The 20112-nt window shown below is 37.5% G+C and overlaps 2 protein-coding genes across 4 annotated transcripts in view; one reads left to right on the top strand and one right to left on the bottom strand.

Annotated features, from left to right (window-relative positions):
• iqsec3a (IQ motif and Sec7 domain ArfGEF 3a) overlaps window positions 1–3032 on the top strand; it is a 96935-nt gene extending 93903 nt beyond the window's left edge. For 2 of the 3 annotated variants that reach the window (XM_043237861.1, XM_043237862.1), the window contains exon 14: window positions 58–3032. In XM_043237861.1, the coding sequence (XP_043093796.1) occupies window positions 58–528 (471 nt within the window). In that variant the 3' untranslated portion in view covers window positions 529–3032. The remainder of the gene's footprint in view (window positions 1–57) is intronic. The other variant, XM_043237863.1, reaches the window with a different exon arrangement.
• Window positions 3033–6586: 3554 nt separating this feature from the next.
• On the bottom strand, window positions 6587–19023 carry slc6a1l (solute carrier family 6 member 1, like). The gene is made up of 15 exons (XM_043237996.1): window positions 18695–19023; window positions 17386–17748; window positions 15903–16034; window positions 15088–15188; window positions 14161–14270; window positions 13527–13659; window positions 12734–12868; window positions 12302–12405; window positions 12055–12179; window positions 10976–11088; window positions 10292–10423; window positions 10103–10205; window positions 9750–9850; window positions 9222–9389; window positions 6587–8686 (listed from the first exon to the last, which is right to left on the bottom strand). Exons 2-15 carry the CDS (start codon window positions 17621–17623, stop codon window positions 8588–8590), a joined length of 1794 nt encoding a protein of 597 aa, XP_043093931.1. The 5' UTR covers window positions 17624–17748; window positions 18695–19023; the 3' UTR covers window positions 6587–8587.
• Between the last annotated feature and the right edge of the window lie 1089 nt (window positions 19024–20112).

The following is a 20112-nucleotide window of genomic DNA, read 5'->3' on the forward strand; positions in this document are numbered from 1 at the left end:
TAGAAGGAGAACAGTCTTATAACATATGATGCTATCTCTGACTGTTTTCTAAACTAGGTGTCAATTCACAACAGGCTTCAGACGTACCAGCTCAACGCAGCACCGCCGAGCCCTGAGAGCGCCGCCCTTCTCAACCACCAGAGGGAGCTCTTCCAGCAGCCTCCGTTGCAACGTGCCAGCCCCACACCCTCACACTCCTACCAGCCCGTGGCCCTGGCCGAGATACGACCCGACACCCTCATCCAGTGCCAGCAAATCGTCAAGGTCATCGTTTTGGACAAAGGCGGTCACGGACGCATGGAGGCGTTCCTCAGCCAGAGCCCCACTCATCACCAGCTCATCCAGTCTGTCGTCTCCACACCAGTGCGCTCACCCGACGGAGGAGGCAACCAGGGGGGCAACAACGACGGTTCACAACCGCCTTTGCCTCCACCTCCACCACCGTATAACCACCCCCACCAGTATATACCCCCAGATCCTCGCCTTGCACTGCAGAGGACCCCAAGCGGCTCTCGTAGCCTGATGTAGAGTCCAAACCGATAACTATAAAACACTCCAGGCGCACTTTTGACAGTATTTATCTACATATGTATATACATGAAAGAAATATAATGAAAAAATGCTATCTATATGCATATATTTAAGGTAAGAGACATTTATTGACTTTGCAGATACGTGAAACAACCAATAAGAAAATACGATTTACCTAATTGCTGTGTATTTTGAAACGTTATGTAGTTTTAACAAATTTCTATAACAGTTTTCGTCTTTCTGGACACTCTCTGAGGTTATATCGTTGAGTACTTGTTCTTGACAGGATTTCTCTGGTGCATTTTGTTATAGGCAAAATGATTTCACAAAAAAAAAAAAAACGTGGCACCTGACAACATCCGTTTCAATTCCACCGACACTCGCTTTTGTGTGGGAGCTGGTTTTATGTGTAAAATCACTCTTTTTGGCTGTTGTTATCCTACTGACGAGTCTGTTTAGTGTGTGTGTGTGTGCGCGTGCGTATGCTTTTGACTGGAAAATGATATCCGTGCCAAAATGAGGACTCCCTCCACCGTGGACTTTTTGCACTGTTGAACGCTTAGGGCTAGAGCAAACATTTATGCTTATATCAACGATCATTTAGATTCCCTCTACACAGACATTTAAAAAAAAAAAAACCTTTTAAGCTGTACCATTAGCCACAAACTGTTTCTTCCCCCACCTCTTACGTGGCCGATGTTGTATTCCTGTGAAATGTGAATTACTTCCTAATTATCATCTGTCTTTGAAAATGTCTTTTATGTCACTCCTTTTAGTGGATATATGTGCGTAAATTAAGAATGTAAAAGTATTGAGGCTCTTTCACATGACTCAGAGTTGGTGCACGGGTCAAATGTTACAACGGGACTCAAAATTAAGATGATTTCAATTTTGACCTCATTTGCTGCTGATCTTATTTCAAAATAACCAGCAATTACCGGACAATTCGCGTGATTTATCTCCATGCGAGCAGTGTGGATGCAAAAAAAAATAAAAGAAGAGAGATGAGAAACATTGTAAAAATAGTAATCAAAAGGCATACCTTTACATTGTGTGTAGGGGGTATTTATTTGCATGTGCTGTCTTTATGTCTTTATTGTTTTAGTACGTTGGCACCGATATTGCCAAAAAATAGTATCGAACGTTTTTATGCCACAATCCCAGCTTACTTACACAATATGGGGTACTTTACAGTACATCATTGCTTTTCCACTGCGATTCGGTGGACTCAATTTAATCCATTTGGCTGACAAGTTATGACACTCTTCCCCATGTTTCAATCATAATTTTGGCTAAATTACAGCTTCCTTGATCTCTTAAAATATACAATTGACGTGATGGAAATAATTACATTCATTTAGATGCACATGGCACTAAACCAGCTAATATAGTCAACATTTAATCTGGATTTTGGGTCTTGATTAATGATATGCTGGTCATTGTGCTGACCGAGTAGTGAAATTGCTGAAATACCACCGATCTTTTCATTATGTAGCGGTATAAACAGTGGGACTTTTATCCTGTTTAAAGTTCACTTCCACTGGCTTTCATTAATTCACTATTTACTACCTAGAAACTTCGGAAAAATTGCTTTTGCCTTTGAAGGTCAAAGTTCGTAAAGGGTTGCGTTAGAGGCCTGACATGAGTCATGTGAATGGACCTTTAATATCTGGCAACGTATCATGGCTCAGTGACGGAAAAAAGAGCCAGTCACAGCCAGCGAATGGCTATTGTTCTCACGCTCAGGAATTTCAGAGAGCACCTGAAGGAAGACTGAGATCTTTTAACGCTTGTACTTGAACTTCATGTAGCAACTTGGAACGTATAAGGCCCTTGTGAAAAGGCCATTTAATCCCAGCAACCATCTTTGGACGCAATCTGTGTTTGTCTGACATTCTGTGAAAAGATGACAGAATGTTTCATTACTGTCATCACATGACAATATAACATGATAACGTAGTGTTATTCCTTCATCAGTACTCACAACTATATAAAACGTCCAAGAGACACCCTTCAGCACCATCAAACTATCTCTCCTAAAACTCTTGTCTGAAGCTTTTCGAGAGCCAAGTGACACTTGAAACATCAACTGAGATGCACATCGTTGGCACAAAACACTTTAATCTGAATGTTTGTCTGGTCTGATTTTATCAGCTGAATGGAAAACCGATCAATTGTTTATTTTCGTTTTGCTTGTATGTAGCTATCATATATCAGCATATAAAGCAGCAATGATTTAGCTCTGAAAAATGCTAACTTCCCACAATCCAACCGTTTTGAATAATAATTGTCATGAACATAATTAAAGTCAACATGAAACATAATTCACCACCCGTTTTACATTCGCGGCATAATGTGTTGAGCATGTGTCATGAATGAACGGTCTGAGGCGTGCGGATCCATGTGCAGGCTTTTATTAAACGAAGGCATGGTCATAGCAGGCAGGCGTCGAACAGGGCTAACAGATATATAGGAGGCGAGGCAATAACAAAATCCAGAGACAGGCGGAGGTCAGGTCAGGCGGCAAACGATCAGAGAAACAGTAAACAGACAGGGTCAAAACCAGAAACTATAATCCACGAATGATCTAACTATGAGACAGGCGAAACAATGCAACCTGCAGTTGAGTGGCTTGCTGCAGTATTTATAGTCCTGGGACAGGAAGTTGTCGCAGAGGGAGTGGATGCAGATCACCCAGAGGTCAGGGCTCCCTCTGCTGGCTTGGTGACAGCATGTGTAAAGTGAAGCATATTTAACGAAAAACTAAAAAACTGGAAGTGGATGGAGTAATGGAGCCAGACATAAATTCGAATTGGAAAATTGGAGGCCAAAGATGAAAATCGCCCTCGAGAGCAAATCTAACATTGCCAAAAAAAGCTATTTGGCTATTGCCCCTAAAAGCCATGGTAATAATACCTGGGAAAGGAAGTAATTCCAGCGGCAACAAATGCCAGAAATGTGTATTTATTTGATTTCATGTTGACTTTAAGCTGTAGGATTTATCGTAACGCCATTGGAGTGTCATAAGTAGCTGTGTGTCCAATTTCCTCTGTTTTCTTATATGATTGTTTCATAATTATATCGCTGCTGTTTGGAGCTCCCAATCTGATCTTTGTTTCCTCTTCTCATTGTGTCTTTATTTCCATGTATGGTGATGATTTATTATGACAGACACCAGGTGCTTCATATAATTCTACTGCACAACCCAGACATCAACAAATTTTGTATCACTCTCTTCTAAAAATCTGTTCAGAACAAACATGAACTGACTAGCCTTCCTAACGAATATTGCATTTTTTTTTGTTTCCATGCGTTTAAGGTAAAGGAATAGTCTGAATTCTGTCATTATTTAATCTTCTTCATATCGAAACCTGTTGTTGTTTCATAGTAAAAAATAAAATAAAATTATAATTTTGTGTAGAAGAATTACCTTATCTCACAATAATTGTTATTTTATTCCTATTTCCACATGCATGTTACGTTTCTAAAAAATTTTATAAGGTGGCTTCTTGGATGTTTCATGGCACTTTTAAAGTAAAATGTCCAGCGCATTCAGTTTTCTCCAAAACAGATTAACATAAAATGTCCAGTGAATGGTGCTTAAAGATTAATGCTCTGTCGCATTTGAAAATATCATAGACCACAGACCAAAAGCCTATTTAAAATCTAACTGATAGTGTTATATAGTGTTAGTTGACATAAAATAAAAATGCTTTTCCTGAAGCCACCGTGCCAATTTTGCTTGCTCATGCTAATCTTGACTTCTTTTATTAAGAGTTATCATTAAGAGTTATCATGACTTTAAATTCGTGTTTAGCATAGCATAGAAAATGGGCAAGAGAACCAAGCTAAAAAAAAGTCTATGATCTGCTTCTGTAATAAAGCATAGTGGATATTCTTTTTAAAAAAATATCTCCTTAATACGAGATGTGAGGATGTGTAAATAATGACAGAATCCTATAAAGATCAAACGCTACACAGTCACATAGATCTATCATTCCCCTTTATCAAAAATCCAACAGTATAGCTTAGCCTCGAAAATAAACATAGGTGGGAATTGCACAACCAGTCCCAAAAATGGTGAAAGAATCAGCACCAGTTTCCTTTCTATGAAATACTGAGTGACAGGAGTTCACTTTTAGTCTTTCTCTTTTTGTAGCCTTGCATTCGGCCCCTGAGGGAGTTGGCGTGGAGGTGATAGAAACAGGGAGCCAGATGAATTGTGCATGACCCTGGTTTTGAAGAGTTTATTATGCTTGAGCGAATGTGCCCTGGCTAGCAAATAAGATGTGATCTAACCCAACAGATGAGTGTTGAATTTAAGCCCTTCACGCAACCAAAGGCCACTATGCTAACGCTAACCTTGGTTTAGCCTGCAGAAAGACTATTGCACTGATGAGTTATGCTGCCTTCAAGTCCTGTCAGATTGCTGGCGTCTATGAGACGTAGGAGACCCTGTGATAATCATCTTTAGATTGTATGTTAAACTAGTTAGCTTATGTTGATGAAATTAGCCTACTAATTAAGATTCTTGTTTGATAAAACATTGAAAAAAAACACGAATAAGGCATCAATACACACTAAAGCGCATCCTTTCACCTTTGTTTCGTAGCAGTAGTGCTAACATGTTTTGTTCAGAAATGAAGGCCAGTTTTACTCTAAACTTCTTGTTCTTACAGTTTCCTGACTCTAGGAGAACTTGAAGGCAGAATAAATCAACGTTTATTAGCTCTAATTTTCACAGGATGTTATATTGTGTGTTAGAAAGACAGCCAGTCCTGTCTGTATGATAGATTTGCATGCTATTAAACATGTTTCTGTTTATTCCAGACCGACACGAGTGGTCTGGGTATATATTTACTGTCCTTTTCGGAATGGCTGAATAAGTGGTTTGTTGTATCCACACGTAATAGAGCCTTTATCAGATTGAATGCAGAGCTATGGATCAACACAGGTCAAAGGTCACTAAAAGAGGTCAGTTAACTAATAGTGTCTATTTTCTCCTACTCGGAATTGCTGCTGGAAATGGAAAGCAGTAATAGAATATCACTGTGCTTATTGATTTGGTTTTTATGCTGCTGCTATACCCTGTGGAGTGTTTATCAAAGTATGCAAGAATAAAGTTACACCATAGTTCCTCGCAAGACATTCTTACTGTTTAATTACTAACTTTTTCAAATAACTAATCTTTAAAGATAAATTACATGGCTGATGTTATCTAGTACAACATTTTCAACATTTTAATAAAATCAAAACTAAAAGATTTTCAAATCACATGAGCCCATATTTTATGACTGGAATAGAACATGGAGAACATTACAAATGTTTAAAAATCTGAAATCTGACACTTTTATGCACTAAATGAGCCCATTGCAAATGTAATGTAATGTCTTCTACTAGTCTACTAGTCTAACTTCTACTTGATGCACCGGGGCTACAAAAGACTTAAAAAGCAGGACATTTTGAAAGGATTCAGCTGGGAGAACATCTAGCAATAAACTAATTGACACCAGACACATGATTAGCTATAAAAAGGATGTCTTACAGAGAGGAAAAGAGTGCATAAAAGAATGTGGAAAAAAACAATGTTTCTTCATTTCGGATTGCAAAGGTTTTGCAAATTTCATCATCTACATTGCGTGACATCATCCAAAGATTCAAAGGAGCTGGAGAAATATCTGTGCCTAAAGGACAAAGCTGTAGAACTTGATGGATACCCTTGGCCTTTGGGCCTTCAGACGATACTGCATCTTTCACATCAGCGTGATCCTGTCATTGATATTACTAAATGGGCTCAGGAATACTTCCAGAAACCACTGTCGATAAACGCAATCCTCTGTGCCATCTGCAGTTGCCAACTAATAAGGAAGCCATATGTGAATATGGTCCAATGGGCCAAGGCTTCCAAAACATTTAAAATGTTTTGGAAGGCACTACGAATGCTGAAAGGTAAATAAAGCTCAACATATGCTTCCCTCCAGATGACGCAGATTTTATTACTTTTAATACATCGGTGAACCAGAAAGTTGAACATACACTTCATGTTTCTTGTTTGGATTATTTCAGTTTTTGCCTTTATTGAATTTGAAACCAATCACCAATACACCTAGTGAGGATAAAAACAAATACAATCGTCAAAATAAGCGTCCTTTTTGTAGCTTTGGTAACACATCACAAAGACACTCAGAACAGATGGCATATTTAATTTGACACAAATTGAAAAGAGGCTATGAGGGAAAAACAAACTTAAAGAACTAATCATTTAGTTTTAATTCATGTTTATGATCATGTCTATGAAAGCGACGAACCCTTCGATATGTCCCATCCAAGCGTCCTGTTTCAACAGGTAAAAAGTCAACATTAAAAATAATAAATAAATAAATATGCTGCCAGGCCTTCAAAGCCATGTCTAATTTTGCTCAAGCGTTTAAAAGAAAAGGAAAAATGTATTGTTGACTGAAATCGCTGAGGCCCCATTTACACTAGTGGGTTTTAGTTTAAACTTTTACAGTTACGCCTATCATTTACAATACTCCAGGGTTTTCCACCCTCAAAAACAGAGACCTTTGAAAACGTGCCTCAACCCCGTTTTAGTTCGAAAACACCAGGGTTGTGTAAAAGGCAAAACGGACGCTTTTAAATGGCGTGGCTGCCCACATTCTTTCTGCGTATCCTTGACGACCGTGTAAACAAATAACATCATGCTTGTTGTTGTGCCCATAGATATGTGTTAGTAGATTCCACATCCGTTCTATGCATCCAGACACATCTACGATTTAAATTATAGGGCATCTACATATACATATCCATGGTGGTACGCGCTTGAATGGTCATGTGACTTGCGTTTTAGGTTGTGTAATGTTAACGGAGATCGTTTCGGAAACGCAGCGGAAACGTTTTCATTCTAAAATGCAGTTGTAAAATTAAAAAGCACTGGTGTAAACGGGGCCCAAGAGTTGGACTTTACGGACTGTTGTTTCCCATAGCCGTGTATTAATTCATTTCAAATTAAATACGTTGCCTGCTGTATCACATTGCCTGTTATATTATACACTACATGTAAATACAATTAATTACAGTACTTAAATATACTAACGACAAATATTTACAGACATACTTATAAAGAGTTATGTCCATTAGCGTCACTTAGTTCTTACAATTTTAACATGAATACTATAAAGTAAATAATATAACAAATTTAAAACATCTTTTTGTTTTGAATTTGAATGAAAGCAATACTGGCATCCCACAACTGATGCAAAAATCCTAAAAACTTCACAGAAAATACATTTAGATATTTTTATGATGTATTAAGTAATAGATTTAGACTTATATGATACCTCATATTTATTTTTTTATGCAATCTTAACCTCTTACTTTTGTGAAGCTGCTATTTTATAGTTTTTCTAAATCTAATTTACACAGAACTTTTCTATTTCATTTACGATTATTACGCATGAATCTTTATCACATCATATTATTTAAAGACTTTAATAGCTGTAATTCAAAATTTGTCAGAACGCAGGGCCATATAAAACGAGTTAGTAAAGGCAAAAGGTGATTAAAATGGTGAAACCAAAAGAAATTGTGTTTTAAAAATATGCCATATCTCTTATACATTTAACTAATTTGTTAATCTAAAATGCTAATTTAAAACAAAAACTGGCCAAGATTTCCTGTAGTTATTTTGCACATAAATGGTGACCAGAAACAGGCCACTAAACAGAGGTAAATACTGTGAGAAATTTAACACAGCAACAGTTATGTAGATCTTGCAGTCAACTGCCTGGGTTGCATCTACATTTATACTGATAACTGAAATTATCGCTGTGACTGGAATTGCTTTCTCCACTGAAGAAAGACACAGGTACTGCAGCCTCCTCATATTACATGATGCAACATCAGACGGCGTGAAATAAAGTAACATAAAATGGGAGAAAAACAGTCAGATGAACATGTGCGTAATCTGCTTCCATCTGTAGGCTCTCAAACAGAATGGAATGGAGGAAAGGTATTTCACCCCTGGTCTCTTAATTGCCATTGTACAGAAAAGATGTCAGACAGAAGCTTCATCCGTACTTCCTATATGTGTGCGTTGTTGTGTAGGATCATTGTTTTCCGATGTTGTGAGCTCCGTGGTCATCTTATGCCAACGCTGAGAAGAAAAAAAAAATTACAAAGTGTGCTTCACAATGCCATAGAAGACACTTCTGGTTCCATAGAGAACCTTTAACACCTGAAGAATCCGAAAGGATGTTTTTCAGATTATAAAAAGGTAAGATATAATCCTTTTAACTGAATGGTTCTTTATTGGAACCAAGAATGGTTCTCCTATGGCATCGCTGTGAAGAACCTTTTAAGCACCGTTATTTTTAAGAGTGTAAAGAGGTTTGTTTGTAAGTTTGCTCAGAGGAAAGAAGGAAAGAGAGCATTAGGTTCAGTATAAAATATGTTCATTTGGGAATATGTTTGCTCAGAAGGAAGGCAGGAATATGCGGGTTAGCAAGGAAGGAGCTTTGGAGCTGCATTTCAACTTCAGAGGTATGTTTGGAAGCTCAGAAGAAATGAAGGCAGGAGCTACAAGGTTTGGAAGGAAGCGTAAAGTTTTTATGAGGAGGGTTTAGAAGGAAGCGAGTGACCAAATAAACACGAATATGAATACAAATCTGAAACAATAAATTTGCTCTTGCCTGTCGGATACTGCCTTTGGTGGTGAAGAACATATAGATAATGTATGCAGGTATCAAAACCATGGAAGAGAGGGACATTAGCCAGCCGATGCCCTGACCCCAGGTCGGGTACACATACTTTCCTAGTGTCAGAGGAGTCATTTCTATGGCACTGAAAGTGAAAACACTCTACAAGCAGAAAACACAAGTCAAATCAAGTTCACTGGGTCCTTGAGTTTTTAACTGTACAATCAATTGTTTTTGGGTTTTTTTACCAAATTGAATGACATTTTGATACCGCATTTTGTTACCGCACTTTATCTTACAGTCTTGTTCCTCATGTACAGACTATGTACCTCTTATAGTAATTACAATAACTAATAACCCTGAACCTACCCCCAAACCCAACCCCATATAGTTACCTTATATTACCAATGCTTTCTTGTGTAAGTACACTGTACTGTAAAATTAAGTGCCACCATTTTAACAATAACAATATGTTGTATCTCAACAAAGTGTTATCTCAAAATTCGCAGCTGAAGTACTTACCAAACAGATTATTGGAGTAAAGTAAGTCCAGCAATATTTCCAAAAGCTACAAGGCCGATAACCAATCATGTCTTCAATATTTTTATAGAATTTCTCTGCACCTAAAAACGGAGATTTTTTTTTCTTTACATTTTCATGCCATGGTGAGTGCATTATTGTAACCAGTTTTGTAACTAGACACTTTATAAACTACTGTATTAATGCAAGGCAAAAAAACATTTAACACTAGAGAACAAATCATTACTGGATGAAGGTAGGCTCGAACTGTTCAGATTTTAGATACTTCACACCATTTTCACATTATATGTATTTGTCTCCTCATCTCAAATATGTTTATAGTATAGCAGATGTACCGTAAAACCAGGAAATGGAGATTGTCTCAAAAAAGACCAGAAACAGGAGACACATTCCACTGGCCGAGTAGTAGTCAAACAATTTGAACACATATAAACCACCCTAAAACAAAAAGCACACACCCACACACATTACTTTCTTCTTCTTCAATCATCCCATGCAATAAAACAGGTTTTCAGGCATCTTACCTGGGTGATGTTGGAGAAACCGATGATGAAGGATATAATACAGACCATGAGGATGAAGAGTTTCTTTCTCTTCCTTAGGACTGTGGGATATTCATCCATTAGAGCGGTTATGAAGCCTTCCACTGTACAAAACTGTCATTAAAAGTGTAAAATAAAAAGAATTTAGAACTAGGGTATAGCATATATATATGAATGAATGAATAAAAATAACCCTAAAACTACATTACTGTTCACATCTCGTCTAAGACAGATGGTGTTGCAGCTGGAGCACTTATTTTTAATACGCCTAACAAATAGCTGTTTTCACGTGTTCTCTAACATCTTAGGCCCATTGTAACGTGCCAAATTCTCTTGTGATCTTCCTCGGCTTTTACTTTCACCTACCCATCACAACAAAAGCTAAAGTTAACGCCGCATGAATAATTTATCACTTGTTTAGTTTCAATCATTAAAAAATCATTACGCTCTGAAATCTATAGAAGAATAATGGCGCGACGCCGCTAAACGCGGCACCATTAGAGGAGTACCGTGGGTTCAATACAAGCTCTATCAATAACTCCACAGTCTCGTGAGGCACCACGTCAGCCACTACAAACAATAATTCACACTGTTCAAATAGATTGTAAAATAAAAATCTGATTAATAATTCAATTCGCCGAGGGTTTTTTCAACAATGTGCAATACCTGACTGTCCAATCCCAGCATCATGAGCATCGAGAAGAAGAGTATAGCCCAGAGAGAAGACATGGGAAGCTGCGTGACTGCTTGCGGATAGGCCAGAAATGCCAAACCAGGACCTGATATTAAACCATTAATCATAAATGTCAAGATGAATGCTTTTAACATATCACTATAATATTACTTTAGTTAATGTACCTTTTAAATTCGACATTTTAAGTTTTCTTTTTTGATTAGATTTGTTGACTGAAGTGCTATATAAAGCACATAAAGTAGGCCTACTTTACATATAATTTCAACAAATGTTTCATTCAATATTACATAAAGTGCTAATTCATCATCGCAGCAATTAAATGCATGATGCACATTCAGCAGTACACTTCAAAAACAGTAGTTATGATATTATATATTAAGATGTACTTTAAGGGCCAGTTTAAAACAGTCCAAAACAGTGCCGAGGGGTGTGAACATTTATGTCTGTGAAATTAGAAACAATGCAAAAATGAAAAAACACGAACGCAATGTCTCATTTACACATCGACCAACGCAATATACCAAATGCAGCACAAATTAGCTAAGTAGCGAATAAACAAGATGAAATAACATTAAGCTAAAAAAAGAATAGGGGCTTAAAAATAAGGTTTAGAAGTCCTATTGTGGGTAAAAAAAAATTTCCAAAAGCAAATAATTTAGTTTTGTATAAACTTCTTTCTAAATAAATTAATATGTGTTGAAAAATAATCTCACTTCTATCATGCATTGGTTAATTTTGGTGCTTGATTCATCTGTATACTTTTCTTCCATAAATTTTGCGTATAAAAGGGAAAATTCTCCAATTTTAATGCCCAAAGACGGTTGCGCTGGCGCTAGCTGTTAGTAAAACTGGCACAAAGTTCTACATAAATTGCATTTAATATTAATATATATACATAAAATGCTGACGTAGTTGTATTTTATATGCAATTAAGGGATATCCAGTTGAAGTATTGCAGAAAAAAGAGCATTATTTCCAGTAAGTGAAAGTACATCTTTTTCACAAGGGTTTGCAACAATGAAATTTGATAATGTCTGAGAGACAAAATGACCTGAAGCAGCCAGTTCTTCAATGGGTCTCTTTGTGATGTGCGACATGAACCCCACGATGGAAAATATGACAATCCCAGCAAACATACTAGTGCAGGAGTTTATACAGCACACAATGACAGAATCTCTATAGAAGGAACAAGAATCAGATCAACTGAGGCACAGGAAAACAGTAGTAAACTCAACAGAATTTTCAGAATTAGACAGTCTCGCGCATCAGATTTTTGGACAGAAACTAGTAGTTCTTACTTGTAGACGTTATTGTTGTAGGAGTTGTAGCTGCCCAGAGCAATAAGAGAACCTAAACCCAGACCATAAGAGAAGAAGATCTGCGTGGCGGCATCCAACCACACCTGAGAAGAAACATGAAGTAATAAACATTGATAATAACCAAAAACGTCAAAGCGGGATGTCATTATTAGCTGTAGTAACATGCATGTTCAAATATTTTAGCAAACTATTAAAAGTGTAGCTTGACAAGTTATAGAACAGTGTCCATTTACAAGCATACTTACCATTTTATAGCATATCAGTATTCAGCGTCATCGATAAAAAAAAAGTGGGTTTTATATGTTTCTATGAGTTAGCGGCATTGCTACTATAGTTTAGTTATCAGGTTTTTGCAAATGTTCTTAAATGATTTACATCCATTTAAAATGTCACAAGCATTTGTAATTTTACCTCGGATTTCGAAAGCTTATTGAAGTCTGGGGTGACATAGAAGAGGACGCCGTCTATCGCTCCAGGGAGGGTGACTCCACGGAAAAACAGAATAAAGAGCATGAAGTACGGATACGTGGCCGAGAAATACACCACCTAATGAGGACGAGAGATAAATGAAAAGAATGAGAGAGAGTTGTAGAGTAAATCATTTCAAAGTAAGCGTAGAGGACAACATTATTAACTTCTACTGTTAGGAACATGGTTTTGCTGTGTAGGATAACGATTGCCCTTAATTAGCGATGTCCATCAAGGTTATAAACTGCCAGAAAATCTATTTCTTCTTGCCCCGTTGCAAGGATCACATTAAAATGCAATTATCCTCGGAGAAAGGGCAGATAAAGAGAGAAATTTTCCTTTCTGGCCGGAGGAAAAAAATAATAATAATTAAAGAATTAAAATTGCCTACAATTTAATGTCAAGACTGGGCTGTAGGCGACTCATCATAGTGCTTAAACTGTGAAATTTCCGCACCGCTTATGTTACCAAATGAATTTGGAATAATAACGCATAATATGCTAAATAAAGGCAGGAGAGAAACACACCGGTTGTCTCACATCAACTAGTGTTTCTGTTTCTTTTCCCTCTGAGATTGTCCGGAAATGGTAGAACAAAAAGAATCCAAAAGTAACTGATTGCATAAATGAAACGAAAGCGAAAATGATATGTCTGTGCAGTACACGTTTTGGCAGGAAATGGCAGAAACATTTCTGGGGTGTTCGATGAGGAGTAGAAAGAAAACGGCCGGTCGCACCTTTCCTGTCCACTCCACTCCTTTCCAGATTGAGAAATAGACGAGAATCCAAGACAGCGCTAATGTTCCGACCAGCGGCCAACGCAATTCCCCTGGTTCCTCCAAACCGTTTGTTAACTGATGCATGTTCCTCCTATAAAGCAAACAATTATTTTCATGTAACTTGTGCAGTTGTTGAAATAGTTTAGAAAAATATTCCCAATGGAATCAAACATCTCCAAGTGCTTTTACCAGCTCGGACGGGAAAATTGGCGCAACCGGCCCGATCTCAAGGCAATTCGTGCATATTTTACAAATGCTTAACTCGTACGACCCCAGTCTTTTAGGAGTTGTCATTTGTCATGGCCAATTGTCATGACCTACACCTAACCCCATCCCTAAATCAATCAATCAATCAATCAATCAATCATTTTTATTTATATAGCGCTTTTAACAACACAGGTTGCACCAAAGCAATGAACCTACACCTGAACTAAACATACCTGTTGTTTTAGACAAATCATACAAAATTAGCCACAAATTTGCCAACTCATTAAATACGTACAGTGAGACAGCGTTGGTTCAAATGGACTTCAACTTACATTATCATTAAATATTTGACTAAAATATTCGTATCCCTATTCTGTTGACTTACTCCCAGAATTCAGTGACAGCACTGGTCAGGTTGGTGGTGTCCATCAGACTGTAGTTGGAAAAGCAGCGTTCAGTGTTCCAAGGGTTATCACATGTTTGCCATGGTAACTCCTAAAGAGAGAATACAAAAAGTGCATTTAATTGAATGAAAAGCTTTTGTACTTGCAGATATTGCAATATTAAGAAATTAAAACAAACTTAAGTGTAAGTGATGATATTAAGATAACAGAATTAACATTTTTGGGTGATCTATCCTAAGTGTATTTAACAGGGAACTGCGCTTCTTACTTTTTTACATAACATACTCATACATTATTAAAAAGTGCACTAACACACTTTTTTGTTACGTGCTTTGGGAAGCTCCACCGTGTGAAGGACAAAGTTAAAGCGTAAAACAAATTGAGCAAATTGCAAATGAAAAGCAAAAATAATAGTGCAATGCATTCATAAAACAAAGGCCTCTTTGGTTTCCAATTCCCTCTGCACTGCTTTAGAGACGGACTCTTATTCCCATGGCAGAAACCGCAGTTCGATTTCCACAAAACAGAGGCAGTTATTATTTCTGTGGAGCCTTTAAAGCACTCTCCAGAGCAAAGACAGAGCTACAGAGAGTTTAAGGGGGTCAAGGAGGCGGAGAGAGATACAGAGAAACCGAGAGGAAGAGAGAGCTTGAAAGAGGCAGCCATTCTGAGAAGACTTCTTTGAAAATCTAAGACAAGTGTAGTTGAATACACTGGGGTACATAAAGACACGCATGGTGGTGGTGGGTGGGCTATTTGGCCAATGACTGCAATGAAGAAATCTTTTTGTTAATTAAATTATTAAGGGAACAAAAAATGGCAGCAAATACCCCACATTTTTTTTATGTGTGTGTAAGGAGGAGTTCCTTAACTGTAGATAACGGGTAATGTTTAAAGCGGACACTTACTGCTTTAAAAGAGCTGAAGAGGTAATAGAGAGCCCAGGCGATGATGATGATGTAATAGATGTTAAGCCAAAAGGACAAAACCACAGCAGCTAGACCCACACCTAGCACAAGAATGAAACCTAAGATGATAATACTGCAAAAATAATCCAAATAAAAATCTAGACACAGACACAACCTCCAACAGCAGCCACCATCTTTGAATTAAAACAAAAAAACTTAAATCGAAAGTGTATACGTGCATTCAAAATGCATGCTACTTTTTTTTATCCATTTTTATTTTAAATTTATAAACGCCAAGTCATGAAACTCTAGGTGCTGCAGGCTGATAGGATCCATCTGACAGCAACTGCATCATTTACTACAAGACAAAAGCTGATTTTGCAAGCATTGTGCATGCTTGTAAGCTAGCACTGCAGTACGTTACTAGAGATGCTATGAGTATGAAGAGATATTATGACACTATGAAACCCTCTACCTCCCCCAGCTCCACCTGTAGATCTTCTATGAGATTTTTGGATGTCGTTTCATGCACGTAGAACAAATGCAATACCATCTGTGAAAAAGCTGTATCAAGACTATAAATAAATCATTTCTGTGCTATTTGTCAACAAACAGAACTGCAAAAATAATTATTTTTTAATGTTTCAAGCATTAAACATAATATACTCAACCCAGTTATGTTATTTTTGTTGCTGTTATTATGATATATAACCCAGTCTGCTCAAATAAGCTGACTGCAATATATGTTGGAAAACATATAGTGAGGCTTATTCAGAAGTCCCCAAACAGCTAATGTGCGTGTGCATATTTCTTACCTTTCATCATGGGTATTAATTTCCATACTCCCAGCCCCCCCACTGAAGTGTACTGTCCTAATGACGTCTCCAGAAGAAACAGCGGGATACCGGCAAAGACCAGAGTAGTGAAGTACGGGATGAGAAAAGCTCCTAAAAACAGTGTAATACAAAATGTACTTAAGGTTTTTTGATTTCAGACTTTTATGCAAAAAAAGAAAAGAAAAAGAGTTTAAAGGTTAAAGATAACCTCCCGCCACCTCTTCTGTCAAATTCTCATTAAACAGTCTCATCAGAGCCACTTTAAAAAGAGTCTGCAAGGTTAGGAAAAAAGCGTGCAACGCTGGGGTACTATTTTCACAGATTTTAAGCAGACTTTTATGAAAGGAAACAGCTTATCTCTTACTGAATCGACAGCCTGTCTGCTAATCTTCAACATGTTTGCCTTTAAACATTAATCGTGGATTGATTTGGGATATCTCCGTTTATAAGTCACCGGCAATTTAGCTAAATTATTCTGTTTGAGACTGTAAATGACAAATATGTCCATCTGAGCCGAACTGTACTAAAAGGAATGAGCGGTATTCCTTAGAACTTTGATTTTGAAAAACATCAAATCATTTTTGAATCATCGAGCTAGTTCGCAAAAGACAGAACTTGTTCAGTAGTTAGAGAGAACAATAGTTGGTCAACACTACTTTGTTTGACTTCCTTGTTTTCACGCTCAAACTCTTTCTGTATCATGACATCAGCGTATTTTATCAAGAAAGACATGTTCCTCTAGCTACATCTTTTTCTTAGATCTGGAACTCTAAACTAACTTTACCTAAAGTCAAATGCAGACAATAACGGTGTTTAAAACACAACCACAGCCATAAACCTACTTCTAAAATCTGATTGATTCATTGATTGATTCATCGACAGGAGCGTTTTCTGGGAAATGTCCTTCATGAGAAATGCAACCCAGGCTCATTCGAAATATGTGGCTCTGAATTAATTTCTGCAGCACAGTTATTATGTAACTTACTGCATGTTTTGTGGCAATTTCAAGTACAGATACAGCGAGTGGCCCTCAAACGCAGATTATGTGTTATATTGATGTAGAAACATATTACTGTGTTTGTATTAAATTGCTTCAGGTACAATAGGTATTGCAATGGCTCATAATTACAAAATCTGAGAAGTGTCGATATATCGTTGGAAATATCCCCTTCACCAATCCGTAATATTCCTCAAGCACTAATGTGAAAATTTGGCTTTATTAATCAAAACAGTGGACCTGCGAATCATACATCATGAAAAGTTTTAGGGAGTTTTAATGCTTCTAGTGTTTATTTCAACCGGAAACTTGCGCAGTTAGTACGTTTTTGAGTTTCGCAGAAATGTGGCTAGAGGCAAGCATTTCCAGTGAACCTAGCTTGGACAAATACACGGAAAGCGTATTGATCCAACCAGGCATCTTCTCAGCAGCCTAACATTAACGGCTTTGTCTGTGTTCTCTCACCTCCACCATTCTTTCCACACAGATATGGGAACCTCCACACGTTTCCCAGCCCAATGGCGTATCCAACGCAGGACAGTAGAAAGTCAAATTTTCCCTTCCAAGATCCTCTATCTGGTATTTTATTCTCCTTTTCCTCTTCTACGGGAACACTGTTGTGATCCAGGTCCTCAAACGCCACTGCCTGCTTCACATCTGAGGGTGAGTTGAGGTCCACCGTGCTCTGGCCAGTCTTCCCCATCACAGGAACAACCGTCAAACCCCAGTCAGATAATAATCCACCACGGCCCAGTAACTGCTGTCCAGCTGTCGACAGCAGGGCTACTGAGTTGAATGTTTTCGAGTGAACGCAATACTTCAGATGGACTTTAAAAAATAACAAGAAATAAAAACTGCATTCAGAATTTTATCGCGATTCTGCAGAAATACAATTGGTGAGAACTATGTAGTAATATTCTAGTATTGTACAGTGGTATATTGTTTCTAATGAAATGATGGGTTAGAACATAGCTATAAAACAACTATAACATGATAGCTATCACGTATTTACAGTTAATGTGTAAAATTATGAGATTAATTGTTTCTTTACTAAATACACTTTACTGCACTCACATTTTAGGTTGGGGATCAATTCTTACTACTAAACTATTAACTACGACTTTTAGATGCTACTAGTTAACAGTAAGAAATGATCGCTAAACTAAAGTGCTACCAATACTATTTTTTTTATATTATACTTAAAGCATATAAAAAAAGTGCCCTTACTCTGCTCGTCAATGTAAAATCTATTTAAAGCCAATTAAACCACCTGCGTTCTACAGACAAAGTGCAGTTTATAAGAATCATTAACTTTCCTGACAGACGTGCCGATTATCAGACTGACTTAATGGAGACACTAATTCTTATCCATGTCTTACTAATGTGATGAATTCATCAACTTTATTTGTGGCTAACAGCATTGAAAGTCTCCCACCTCATGCTAACGCATAACAAAACCACTCTCAGATACCTCATTGTTTCCGTTTAACGAACAGCCATCATACATTTAGCAACAGTTACCATTAAACCACAGCAATTCACAGTAAGCATTTCAATGTGAGTCAAGTTTGCTTCAGGCTCTCAGAGAAAAATGTAAAAAATCTCTGGCATTTCCTTTGCACCCTTTAAATGCTTTTAAGTGTCTGCGAGCTTAAGAGAAAATTGAATACGACTTTTTTGCGCAAGGTTTGAATTAATAGACTGTCGAGTTCCCAAGTCATTAAAGTTTTACGGTAACTACCAGACTTTTAGAAAAGGAAAAAAAACAACTTACTTTTGAGACGTCTTTATTCTGTAGTCAGGTGAGTCGAGATGTCACCAGATAGAGGAGAACTCAAAAGTATCCACAAGTGACTTAACAGATCTGTGCCTTCATTCACAACAGAACCTGACCCGATGTCCCAACCAGGGCAAAAAGTTTCCCTTTTTCTCTCTCTCGTGCTATGTATCTGGAGCGGCCCTCTGTGTCCTGGTGTTCCTGTGGCTGGTATTGAGCAGCATATAATAAACTTCGACTTGTTGTTTGATAGGATTACAGCTTTACCACACTGAGACCCCGAGGCTACCAAAAAAGAGTCGATTGCCGGGGTCTGGTATTTTTTGTACGCGTGTGTATTAGTTGTGTGTCAGTGTGTGAATTTGTGTGCAACAATTCTTGTGCCAGTTTGGTTGCCATGGGATATCCCCTTAGAAGAGTGCTCCGTTCTAGCATTGAAAGAGCTTGTTAGGATTTAAAAATGAAGCAGGCATAGTGCCTAAAATACAGACAGCATGACGTCTCCCAAAAATGACCCCAAAGACATGACTTTATCAGTTAAGCCCCGTAATTTATTACTGATAGGTTCGTAAAATATGGTGAAAACAAAAGATTTTAAATAAAACGATTGGTATTTTATTGATCAAATTAAAATGACCATGCATGTTTCACAAAAATGATGATGATACATTTTCTCTGTTGCCAAGATGTTATATACTCTTGTAGTAGTAACATAGTAATTACATAGCAATATACTGGGTAATAAGCTGCATCTACAGTACATATCTTAAATTTCACAGTATTAGATAAGGAGGTCTTTATTGTCAAGGAACATTAAACAAGGTGTGAAAGCACATCTGTCCCAAATGCTCTATAGGGAAAGGTCATTTTTGGAAAACCCACTTCCACAATACTTAACAGAACACTCTGATTTTTGGATTTATGAAAGGACCACTCACCATTACATCCGAAATGCCAGATGTAATTTATTTTACAGTATGTGAACTTAGCTCTTAGAGTGTATTTACTTAAGAAACTGATCGATAATATAAGGTAACATGGGTTACAGTTATTAAGGCTGGGTTCAATGTTGTTAGCTAGTTATTACCTAGTTATTGTAAGTACTATAACAAATTCCAAGTAATCGGGCTTTAAATGCATTTACTTAGGACCAGAGCTAAATTTAGCTTAGATCATCTACTGCAGAAAATACCAATGTTCTACCATGCCTCAATTGTATCATTGTATCCAAAAGTGTGTGGATACCTGAATTTCACATCATTTTACATGTTGCACATACAATTTTAGGGTTTGTCCTCCCTTTGCTGCCACAACAGCTTCCACCTTCCACTCTACCAGGAAGACTTTCCAGTAAATGTTGGAACATGGCTGCAGGGATTTGATCCAGAGCGTCAGTGAGGTCATGCAGTGATGTT

Source organism: Puntigrus tetrazona, chromosome 4 (assembly GCF_018831695.1).
Source record: "Puntigrus tetrazona isolate hp1 chromosome 4, ASM1883169v1, whole genome shotgun sequence".
NCBI lineage: Eukaryota > Metazoa > Chordata > Actinopteri > Cypriniformes > Cyprinidae > Puntigrus > Puntigrus tetrazona.